We start from the raw sequence: 12,331 nt of genomic DNA, 5'->3' as shown, positions 1-12,331 counted from the left end.
TTTGCAGTAGTATCCTGAATTAGAAACCCCTCTGACATGATATGATGTCAAATTATTTCCAGCAATCTGGGAATTTGAAATAATCTCAAAACATCAAAAAGTATACAATAATTCAACACAATGATTTCTGGCTGAGAGTGAAATAAGAAAATTGTTAACTGTGTCGGGTAACTATCAAGCTACAGTCAGCAGTTGGTTAGTTTAGCATAAAGCTCATCCCAAGCCATATTTATTTATTTCATTTTATGTTTATTTGCTTTTTTGTATATATAGCTTATCTATTTTACTTTATGTATACATATTTGTGAATTTTGGTCTTGTTGTGTGCACCTTTTTTGTGTTTCTTTGCCGCTGTAACAACTGAATTTCCCCACTGTGGGCTTAATAAAGTCTAAGTCTAAGAAACCATGGGGACACAGCTAGCCTGACTTTGGCTCCTTCTAAAGCTCACTAACACTTTATATCTTGTTTTTGTAATCATAAGTGACCTCCCGGAGTGTTGTTGTAACAACGAGGTTACCAGGCAACCATTGGGAACTCCAGGATGTCACAGCAAGCCAAACTACACCTGTAAAAGCTGGTACCTTCATTCTATGGGACTTCTGAGCAGCAAACACTTCTAGTTCCCTCTAACCGCCCCATACAGTCGATGACAATTGACTTACACTTTCGTTCTGAAAAGGGTTGAGGAAGTTCCCTCCCATCTCTCCATCCTCCCTGGGCGTTCCAGGTTGGTTACTCATACTTAGGTTCCCAGGAGAGTTCTGTTCAAAGGTGAGCAAAACACAACTGTCAATACCAACGATACAAAAATTGGAAGTGCAGTGCCAATGCAAACCGGAGGTTCAGACTCAGTAAAGAACTTCTCTTACCTTGGGGAGACTGTCCATATCACCTGACCCTGAAAGAGGAAACACAAGTGTATATATTATAAATATATATATATGACAAATTAGAGACAAACATCACCATGCAGTGCTAATGCAGCACATCCAAGCTACTTGTTCCAGTACCTAAGGATCCATTCATGTGATGGGGCTCCATTCCAGCCATTCCCCCTAAGGGGCCGTCACTACCTGCACCCATGGGGAACTGAGGAGAAAACGCACAGGAGAAAGTGAGAATCACAAACTTTACCATCGAAACAAATTCTAACATGGAAACATTGTTCATTCTGACGTTAAAGAACTTCTGCTCCCACACAGGCTGTAACCACTCAGACACGGCGACATACGGAGAGAAAAATGCCTCACATTTGGTCGGCTTCCACCCGGAGGGACTGTGTTTATCAAAGTGTACATGTTGTCGCCAGAGTTGGTTGAATCTGACAAGGACAAATAAAGAAACCCTGAGAGGATAAAAGAACATTAACATACTGCACGTTTACGCACACATACACAGAGTGTACCTGCCGGACTTGGCATTATTGGAGTTCCAGGTGGCCCCCCTCCTCCTGGAGGTCCCTGAAATCACAGTTTGATTTCCATAACATTCAATCACGGACTTGTGAAATACAGCCTGCTCAGCAAGTGAAGAACAGTTTCAAACTCAAACATACATACCACATAACTTCCTGGAGATGCTGAAGAATAAGGGGTCTACAAAAATACAGAAGAAAACCATGAAAGAAATTAGATAGATATTAAAAAACTTTGTTAGATGTATTTGTTCGAGCACTTACAGAATTGGAGTTGGGAGGATTTGGCCAGGGTCTGCCACCGCCAGGTCCCCTGCAACGCGCACACGCACACGCACACGCACACGCACACACACACACACACACACACACACACACACACACACACACACACACACACACACACACACACACACACTTTATTTTTCTGCTTCTGGCAGGCTTCTTTGTTTCGGATTCATTTGAACAGAGTTGGCAACAACAAGCTCTTCTGATGCCAGTAAAGGATGATGGGAAAAACGAAGTACAAAAAAGCACCAAAAAATAGGAAATCCACCCCCTGGTTCCACCTCCAGACCCAGGAGTCAAGAACATACAGCAAAGAGGTAGTAAAAGACAGTAAAAGATACACAAATTAAATGACTGACTGCAACTGGTGACAGATTACGTGGTGAGTTTGTTTACACTTTAAGCAAGTGAGGGACAGAGAAGATATTTTTCTCTTTTTTTAAACTTGCAACTCACTCTGTCTGTGTGTGTGTGTGTGTGTGTGTGTGTGTGTGTGTGTGTGTGTGTGTGTGTGTGTGTGTGTGTGTGTGTGTGTGTGTGTGTGTGTGTGTGTGTGTGTGTGTGTGTGTCTGTGTGTGTGTCTGTGCGTGCATGCGTGTAGGTAGAGTATAATATTTATATACCACTCACATGCTCATACCAGGCATCCCAGGACCAACCAGGGCATTCAGCGGTGGTCTCATCCCACCTCCATAGTTCTGAAGAAAAAAAAAAAGATACAAAAATTACATTCAGTTTTGTCTTCATGAGAAACACGATCAGAAACAATACTGTGTAAATACGCCTACACATCATCTCACCCCATACCTGGGGCCCAAGCGGTACCATGCCTCTGGGTGGAGTCATCCTCTGCATTGGTCCTCCCATATTTGGATGTCCTGAAACACCAAAATAAACAGTCTTCCAACCAGTCAGTCTGTTTGTTCATGGTATATTCAGGATTTAGGGTTTGTCAGAGTAAGTCTTACGTTTAACCGTTTTTGATTATGTGTATTCTTGTTGTCTTTCTTTAACCTGAAAGTTATTTTATGACATGTAGCCTCTCTGTTATCATGTCTGCTGAAGTCTGTCTGCAAACAAGAACTTCTGTATTTGTTCTGTTTTATACCTTTGTTTGGACACTAAAGCCTTTCAAAACCACAATTTGACCTACTTATCTAGCACAAATGATCATATAACATTTACCACGGCTTTGATGGCAGTTTTCTCTTAATGTTAGACCAACGGCGGCTGAACATCCTGAGTCTTCTTATTTGTGCATAATTTAGGAGTTGTCTGAAGGAGTAAGTAGTTTGTGTAAATGAGTGCGTACTCAAATGATAAAAGAGGAGCAGTTTTCACTATTATCAACAAATCTCACGAGGAGACTACACATCAATTCACCCTCCTAACAAGTATTATATTGTTTGAGTAGCCACAGACACAGCTGATGCCTCTGTGCTGTACAACTTCACCGTCTACAAACCATTTAAACCACATAAACGTGCCTCACTGCAGTCCAGGGCGACATATACCTTCGGTACGATAAGCAAAACAAGTGTGTCTTCATTACATCTCACTACAATATGTACAAACCTTTTCCATGGCATGCTCTGTGATCTCTACTGTGACTCTCCAAAGATCCAAAACAAAGCTGCGCAACCAAGTTCATTGTAATGAAAAAAAATGTCAGCTAATGCAACAGTGTGGCTCTTTAATGTGTCTTTTCTTTTTTTAGCCAAGCTAGAAGTGTGGCTTGAGGGAAGGCTGGTCCACATCTTTTGCCCCAACTGAGATATCTAAACAACTATTCAATAGATTGACATGACGTTTTTGTTTAATGATCCCCTGAAGAATCCTGGGAGAAGAAGACTATCGCGATTCCCTGACTTCTCCCCTCCACTGCTATACTGAGGCTGTCATTTTTGTCTTTTTGTTGAAATCTCTTGACAGCATCAGTATGGATTGCCATGAAATTTGGTACAAACATCTATGATCCGTGAGAATCTCAGTCTTGCTAAAAATTTTGGGATGTCAGTTTAATGGTAAACAAGCTATCAGACTTTGATCTCACAAAAACAACAACAACAACAACAACAACAACATTTGGTTAAATTCAAAAGTTAAAATCATGCCTGTGTTGTCTGCGTTTGTGTTGACACGTGTGTCTGTGTGTACCTTGCTGTCTTGTGGGATCCATTCCACTGGGTAACATAGGCTGGCTACCTGGAACTCCTCCAAGTCCCTACAAAGGGAACAGGATCCATCTCAGCATTATCATCACTGTCACACAGATACTCACTGTCCAGTTATATCTGCTGCCTGCAGGTGTCAGTGTGGGTCTTACCTGGTTAGGTAATCTGAGGGGCGGTCTGGGTCCTCCGGGGTATCGAGGTGACATAAATGGCTGGAAAACAGGTCAATATCTGAATAAATGGAAAAATCAATCTTCAAAAGAACCAAAAACTGTGACTCAATGGTTGGGTTGCCATTTGTATAACCATTTTCACAGAAACAAAAAGGTTTTTTACAAACCGCAGGGGGGCACTATGGCATTGTTTTTTTTTTTTCCACTCTTCAATACAGGGAACCATAAAGCTACTAAAAGTGTCGTTATCCTTTAACAACTGTTCCATGACAGTAGAGCAGGGAAGCTGACCACATTTTCATTGGATTGAATTTATGGAAAAAGAATGCGAGGATAAAGGATGAGGTTCGTTAATAATGATGTCAGCGCATGTGTTAACTGTGGGGAATTTTTGGCTGCACGTGTGAGAAGGTCTTTTGCAGCTGTGAGTGGGTTTTCACTTGTCCTCACCACAGACAGTAGCAGTGCTGTCTTATGTCTGCTGAACTGATGCCACCGTGGTCAGTCCGCAGTGCTGCAACTGCAGCACTACAATGTGCCACTAGAGAGCAATAGTTCTCTTAATATGATCAGGGCCTTCTCTTCAGTGACTCTCTTAGACATAGACATCAAATTACTCTAGTCAGAGGCTTTTAGGCCTATTTAAGAACTACAATGGCATTTTTTTGTATTAGTAAAAAAAAAAAAAAGACAACAACCAAAACCAAGACAGTTGGGAATGAGTGAGTCAGTGAATGGCTTAAGTCATAAACAGAATCAGTGAATGAATAAAATATATTTGCAGGACAAGTAAACATCGTCTGTGATCTACATTTACTTGAGCAATGACGGTGCAGCTAATGACAAAATTCAGCTGTGCAGATATTCTCTGATCTGGTCCACACACAAAGAACCTGAAGAAAGAACTGCATGGCAATCAGGTAATTGTTGCATTTCTTCATCTGATGAATCTTGACAAGACCTCAGCTTCAAAGAGCAACTGATCATCAGAAGGAGATGGTAAAAGGTTGCTCAGACTCACATTTGAGTTTTTGAAAGCGGAACTAAGAAATGCCTCGGAAGGCTATTGATCTGTGTCAGATGTAGCGAGCGTCTGAATTTGACTGATAATGACGGTTAATCGATGTACAACTGGCAGAGTCTTTAGAGATGATATGGGCCAATGCTGCGTGTGCGTGTGTGTGTGTGTGTGTGTTTGTCTGCCAGAGTATGTCAGAAGCTTTTCTTTCCATTTTGAGAATCCCACACAGGTAAATGCAGAGTGTTCACATATACAGGGTACTGCACATAAATATGAATAAGTTAAGAGTGAGTTCTTTGAAGGACAGCTTTATGAATTAAAAACCTATATGTAAAAAAAAAATCTGAGTCAATGTAATGTTGGATACAGGACTGTGTGTGTGTGTGTGTGTGTGTGTGTGTGTGTGTGTGTGTGTGTGTGTGTGTGTGTGTGTGTGTGTGTGTGTGTGTGTGTGTGTGTGTGTGTCCTGTATACCTGAAAGAATCCTGGAGGGACTGGCCCCACAGGCATGCCCTCTCCTGGGGGAAGGTTCCCCAGGACGGGGCTTGGAGCTGCTGCAGCACTCTGAAAGAGACAAACACACACACACACACACACACACACACACACACACACACACACACACACACACACACACACACACACACACACACACACACACACACACACACACACACACACACACACACACACACACACACACACACACACACAAAGAGAAGAGACTTCAACACACATCTCAAACTCGTCTGCAACTCAACTGACTCAACACCTGTCTGCTCCTGTTCAGCCCTTCCTGTTTAGTCGAGTGCTGTAGTACTCCATTACAAATTTGAGGTACTTTCGCGTCAGTATTTCCAATTCATGCTGCTTTATAATTCTATTGCTTCCTCTAGAGGAATCCTCTAGATCCTTGAGTTACTTTGTAGATTAAGATTTCAAACACAAAACTTAGCATACAAAATATGGTGCACTATCAAGAGAATACAACAGTTGAAACCCTGAGCAAGAGTAAATTGCATCAGTGACAAACATCCATTAATGTATTACAGTATATCACAGGGGTCATTTTTCTGCGCAATTAGTTCACTATATTTAGTTTTGATAGCTTAGCTACATCTTCTTAATTAAATGTGCTTAGTTTACTGTTATATGTTGGTATTTTTATACTCCAGTATTTCCTCTTTTCCGTGACGTCTTCCACTTATGTTGCGTAAATGATGCCTGCAATAAAACTTTTAAGTGACACAAAACGAAAAGATAAAAATGATCAAGCCGAGGGTTTCTTCCCCCATCTCTCTCCTGCTGTCTCTACTAAGTGGGATATTTCCTGTTTCTGCAGATGCCATGCTGACCCAGGTTTATTTTTATACAATGTGTTTTTTGTTGTGCTTGTCCCAGACGGGTGGCGCTGGATCATTTCAGCACTGCCTCCGTCTGCTTCCTGTGGTATTGTGCTACTAACCCGGAGTTACCACCCAGCACCGGCCTCTTCCTCATCCTCTTTAAGAATACAGAGCAGACAACACGCAGTGTGGGAGACTGTACATCCATATACATGATGATGTGTGAACAGTGAGCACATGAAGCCAGGATGTCTGCATCCCTGTGTGTGTTTATTTTTCAGTATCTGCCCACTCTGTTCTATTTTACTGATCTTCTTTCCCTGCCTCTCTGAAGGCATGGGCTGGGTGTAAAGAGCTCCAGTAAAATTCACCCACGGCCTCTGAAGTTTCCGCCAGCTGACTTTTTAGGTCAGACAGGAACAAGGTTTAATCAGAGCCGAGATAAAAGCAGACTGACGACACTCGTGTATCCGTGTATCCTCCTCTGCTCCACCCCGCCGCATTCGCTATATTCCCTCAACCTCCCTCATTCTCCTTTATATCTCCTGATCGTTAATGTTCAGGCGACGGGGAACAGGATGCGGTGCGGTTTCCTAGATTTCATATTCTGCCGCAAACATAGTCTGTATTTGTCTCGGCAGACGAATCTACAGATGGACACAGATGGATATTGTATCTCCACGGTTCAGTGGTCAGAGACTGGATTCAGTTTGTTTGTGTGTCTAAGTGTACAACATCATGCACAGCATCAAGTGTGTGTTGTGATTTTGCAAGAGTTTTCTCCCTCATCTTTCCCTCTCCCTTATTGCACCCTGGATTACCCAGAATGCCTTTGCTCCTTGGCAGCCTGGAGGTCTGCTGAGTTTGCCTTCATGCACAGAAAGAGAGAGAGAGAGAGAGAGAGAGAGAGAGAGAGAGAGAGAGAGATGGAAAGAGGAGAAAGGAGGACAAAGCAGAGATTATGAGTGTGTGTGTGTGTGTGTGTGTGTGTGTGTGTGTGTGTGTGTGTGTGTGTGTGTGTGTGTGTGTGTGTGTGTGTGTGTGTGTGTGTGTGTGTGTGTGTGTGTGTGTGTGTGTGTGTGTGTGTGTGTGTGTGTGTGCTTGTGGCTGTGTGTGTGTGCCGGGTTTGTGCAGGAAAAGAAGAACAGGGGGAGGAAAAATAAATCTACCTGACCTGCTGACAAAGCAGCATTTTCCAAATACAGCAACAAGAGTAGTAAATAAATAAATAAAAACATGCCACGGTATCTTCCAGCCCCCAAACCAGCACCACCTTCCATTTGTGGAAAACAACAACAACAACAACAACAACAACACTGCTTTAGTACTGGGAGTCTCTCTAGATTATGACAAATCAGATTGAGTCAAATGACTTTAAAAACTCAATGAGTTACACCGAGAAAGGATCGCGAAGCCCCTCCAGAAGTGACGATGTGAACCCTCGGTTGTTGAGACGCTGCTAAATTGGAGGAGTCACATGGTTTGCAGTGATGCTTGTGCAAATTCTGCATGGCATGAATCTGAGACCCGGTTGGGAAATAGGCTTATTTTGCTTTCCCCCCTCAGTCAGATGAGAAGATTATTAGGCCACCACTTTCCTCTCTGTGCTGTGAATATGAAACCAAAGCGAGCAGGTACTTATCTTAGCTTAGTTTAGCATGAGAAGGGGAGGAGCGAGAAAAGCTATCCTGGCTCTGTCAAAGGTAAAAAAAAAAAAAAGGAAAAAAAAAGTGTTTTTTAAATACACTTCTGTAGCTCTCTAAATCATGTGAGATAATTTTTGTTTAATCCATACAAAAAAAAAAAAATGTTGAGTACAAATAGAAGATAAAATGATGGGGTTGATGTGCAGAGCATTTCTGGGCGAGTTGCAGTAACTTCCTAACCTGAGGGGTGAACTACGAAGAGAGATTAGTGGGTTAGCCAGGTATGTTGAGACTCAAGCCAGAGTTTGTCAGTGTCACGAAGCTGGCTAGATCACCATGGTAACTCGTGCTGCAAACTTAAACCTGGTCCGGAGCAGGTAATGTTGGAGATATCAGATCAAAACGCGAATAAGTACCACCTACTGAACAGTCAGTTCTCGCTTAAACTTGTCATCACCGATCGGGAGAAGATCCAGTGGAGCGCTCAGAGACCGACAAACCTCTGTGTCTTTCCCCGGTGATTTTTTTTTTTTTTAATGAGGTATAGATTAATATTTACTGATATCATCCAACAACAGGGACTGACTGATGCACTAAAGCACTGCACTTCACAACATACGACAGTAAACTTACCTGCCGCTTTGAATTACGTTTTTACATTTATTTCATATTTGCTCCTCGGTCCGTTTGACACCTCGCAGGTGAAATGATAAGACTAAAACGTTCATACGCGTCACGAGAATGCATATAATAATATATTAAGTTTAATGAAATATCCTCACGTAATTAGTCCGATCTTCCTGTGCACGTTATGGTAAAGTGATATTGTAGGCGACACATTCACACAGTCGGCGATTTTTGTTGTTGTTGTTGTTGTTGTACATCTTCCCGTCATTTAGCTGCTGCAGCTGTGCTGCTTTCAGTGTGGTTTTGTGTTTAACTTCATTCTGTTTTTTATTTTTTTATTTATTTTTTAATTATAGTTTGCACCTCGTTTTTAAAATATGTGGCTCTGCTGCCAGTACATGTGTCCATGTTTGTGATTGGTCAGATGCTGTAAACACCTCCTCATGTATGTGAACGCGCTCAGAGCCGAAAGCAGAAAGCCTGAGTTACCGGAGAAAGATAACCACTGTCGTAGTACCGATTATCTCTGACTGAGAGTTTCCGCTTTGTTGAGCCAGCTGGCAAAGGAAACCTGGGTATGTTGAACTTGCTCCGAGGTACACCCCTCTGGAGCCTCAAAGTTTAGACAAATGTTGGTACCTTTGAGCAGTGCCAGGCTACATGTTTCAATGTCCTCATCTAACTTGCCAAAAAAAAAATAAAAATAAAAAATAAAAAATATATATATATATAATAAAAATAATTCAAACTATTCCTGCATTGTTGTAAAGATTGAGGTAATTTAAAAACAATTTAAAGACAAGTTTCTCCATTGATAAGTTAATTGTTCAACTCTTAAATGTCCCACTTATATGGTGGTTTAATGAATCAAAAAAGAAATGAAGGTATTAAAAGGAGGGTTTTTGACATTTTGTATTTAAAAAAACAGAAAGACGATAATCTGATCTTCCATCTCTTAAATGTTAATGTCAAAACTGGCCTAAAAATGTTGCATCAGTCTCGTGGCAATAAGAATATATTCTACAAGCGGACATCACACATTCAAACGCAAAACCTCAGCAGTTTTCCAATGAAGGACAGTAAACAGTATCTTCAGTCAGTTCAGTTGAAGTGATGGACACGAAAAAACAGTCGATGAAGCTTCAGGATTTGTAGAATCAGAAGACTGAGTGTTCTCCCAGAGTTGGTGTTTATTTCAATAGAATAAATTAAAAAATAAATATAGCTCATCACTTCCTCTGTGAGACTCACTATCTTTATCAGCTGACTTATGCATAGTGATAGAGGTGAATGTAGTTTATTCCACAAGTAACAACGCAGCATTGCTCCAATAACTGATAACAGTTTAATTAAACATGCTGATGTGTTAAACCCTTCACCTTTCCCATTCAAAAACTACGCAGTCACTCATGGCTGTCGGTAATTGTGTTGACAGTGAGATTACAGGGCATCACCTGATGTAATGTGATCGCATCAATGCTGTTCCTTATGTTAGCTACAAACAACGCAGTGATCAGGAAGTTACTGTCATTCATACGTTATGGTGAATTTCACTCCGTACATTTCTGTTTAAATACTGATTCACAGCCGAGCGCAACATATCCCAGCACTTAACCTTCGTCAACACAAAAGGTCCACAGATTGGTACACACTGTCAATGAGCCTATCATTTACACCTCTCACACAGAAGTGTTTACACTTTTTCTGACAAGGCCAGGAGAGAGGAACAGTAAGCTACTCAGCTGGTGGCTCTACACTTTAAAACTGCATCACATTATCGTGTGATTGTAGCTGTTGGCAGTGTTGCAAGGTACATTTGAACTGAGCTTAAAGATAATCAAACACTGCTGCTAATTTTAATTGCACTTGATCCGATGGAGTTCACTGCAGATTCAATTTGTGAACAAATTGTGAGGCCCATTAGAAAACCAGATTATCTCACAAATGAAATCTTCAGCTGTTAAATGAAAACTAAATTTGTCTTCTTATACTGTTATACTTTTAATAAATTAAGTCATTTTTAGGCACACAAGCCCTCCTCTGCATCCCATTCATGCCCCTCCAAATTCTCTGACCGGCTGCCCTCTTTAATACCATCTTAACTCCCTATTCCTTCATTATCTGCCTTCCTCACTCCAGAAAGACAAAAGAAAACAAGACAATCAATTCATCCTGTCTGTACATTCGCCAATCCCATTACATTAAAGCTTTTGATTTCATAAGTCATCGGATTGTTCAGAGATTTGCTCTCGGTGTATTGTTGCAGACTATCATCCCTGCATTGTGGTGACTGGCGCTCGAACTGAAGGGTGTTTGTGATGAAACCCGAGGCAGTGGAACGGCCCCCGCATGTCCTCAGATGAACACCTGCATCTCCTGGCAAACTCATTTGTTGTGTAAATTATTCAAAACACCACCCTCCAGGAGAATGCTACAGTATACCAGACATACACAACAAGACATACAGGAACAACAGTACTGAATGCGCACTAATGTGTCCTTCATAAAGACCACATTTCCAAAAAGAGGGTAAAATGAGATCAGCGCCTGAAAAAAGCAAAAATAGATACGGATGTCTATGGATAAAAACGGAGTCTTTTGTAGAGACAATTTGAGTCTAACTTTTCCCTCAGGTGGTGTACAGATAACATACAACATACAAAAAAAAAAGGTAAAAAATATCAGTAAATGATATCATATGTTAACACCAAAAGCACTTGAGTTGAAATTGTTTAAACTCAGCTCAGATGTCTGAGAACTAAAACAAGTGGGAAGACCACAGCCACGTCTCTGTCATCACAGAGCTACACGTATTGTGGAAACGTGTATAATCAGAAATGCTGTATTTTATTGCTGTACAACCACATTGCTTTCTCTTATGAAGCATCTTTTGCTTTAGGATAGTGATCAAACCATGCTGTGCTTTTCCAGAAAATCAAAAAAAAAAAAAATCCATTTAAGGAACTGTAGATATTTAGATAGAATCTAATTACGCCACAGCTCGCCACTTTACAACTTCATCAGACTTTCTCCATACTACATTCACACTACACTAATCCCCTCAGACTAAGGGGCTCAGCAATACTTAATGAGATAACTTGCAAACTCTTTCATCCCTATATGTTTACAGATTGCGTCTCCTGCTAATGTGTGTGTGTGTAATGCATGTGTACTTTGTGTGTGTGAAGGTGGGGAGTCATTTTCATTCAATACTGCGGAGACTGAGACACTCAGAGATGCGTGAGTGGAATCTCAAAAGACTGTCTGTGTCTATCTTCTTTTTTTCTCTCTCGCTGTCTCAACCTGCATCTGTCGCTGTCTGCTTTCTCCACCTCTCTGTCTCTCAGGGTCACACAAATAAGCTCTGTCACTTTTTTATTTATTTATTCATATACCACCACATAACAATAGATATCTGTCACACACCAGGAAATAGACATAAAGGACAGGTGATGTTCCACATTTTCTTAAGTGTCAACAAATCCCAGTGTTGCTATTGTAGCCAAAGACATCCTCCATTGTTGTCCAAAAACTATTAGATAGACACAATTGAGCCACACTGTTCCACCTGGTGATGTTCCTTCATCACAGACAATGTCCCAACCCGGTACAAAGCCAAATTATATACTGCTCCCGCCA

At 41.2% G+C, this 12,331-nt stretch overlaps 1 protein-coding gene across 2 annotated transcripts in view; it reads right to left on the bottom strand.

The window, feature by feature from the left end:
• Window positions 1–12,331, bottom strand: part of LOC138627222 (single-stranded DNA-binding protein 2) — a 52,978-nt gene that overhangs the window by 2,247 nt on the left and 38,400 nt on the right. The window contains exons 5-16 of one of the 2 annotated variants that reach the window (XM_069709419.1): window positions 5,548–5,637; window positions 4,032–4,091; window positions 3,863–3,929; window positions 2,513–2,583; window positions 2,336–2,403; window positions 1,682–1,730; window positions 1,563–1,598; window positions 1,409–1,463; window positions 1,254–1,324; window positions 1,014–1,092; window positions 873–901; window positions 666–764 (exon numbers count right to left, since the gene is read on the bottom strand). In XM_069709419.1, coding sequence (XP_069565520.1) covers window positions 666–764; window positions 873–901; window positions 1,014–1,092; window positions 1,254–1,324; window positions 1,409–1,463; window positions 1,563–1,598; window positions 1,682–1,730; window positions 2,336–2,403; window positions 2,513–2,583; window positions 3,863–3,929; window positions 4,032–4,091; window positions 5,548–5,637 — 774 coding nt within the window. Of the gene's footprint in view, window positions 1–665; window positions 765–872; window positions 902–1,013; window positions 1,093–1,253; window positions 1,325–1,408; window positions 1,464–1,562; window positions 1,599–1,681; window positions 1,731–2,335; window positions 2,404–2,512; window positions 2,584–3,862; window positions 3,930–4,031; window positions 4,111–5,547; window positions 5,638–12,331 lie in introns of those variants that run through there. The other variant, XM_069709420.1, reaches the window with a different exon arrangement.

The sequence above is a fragment of the Brachyistius frenatus genome, unplaced genomic scaffold, assembly GCF_029030835.1.
Source record: "Brachyistius frenatus isolate BFR_SWC_R1_liver_20210118 unplaced genomic scaffold, ASM2903083v1 Contig_83, whole genome shotgun sequence".
Lineage (NCBI taxonomy): Eukaryota > Metazoa > Chordata > Actinopteri > Embiotocidae > Brachyistius > Brachyistius frenatus.
Note: the sequence above shows the minus strand (reverse complement) of the source record. Positions and strands in the feature narration are given on the sequence as shown.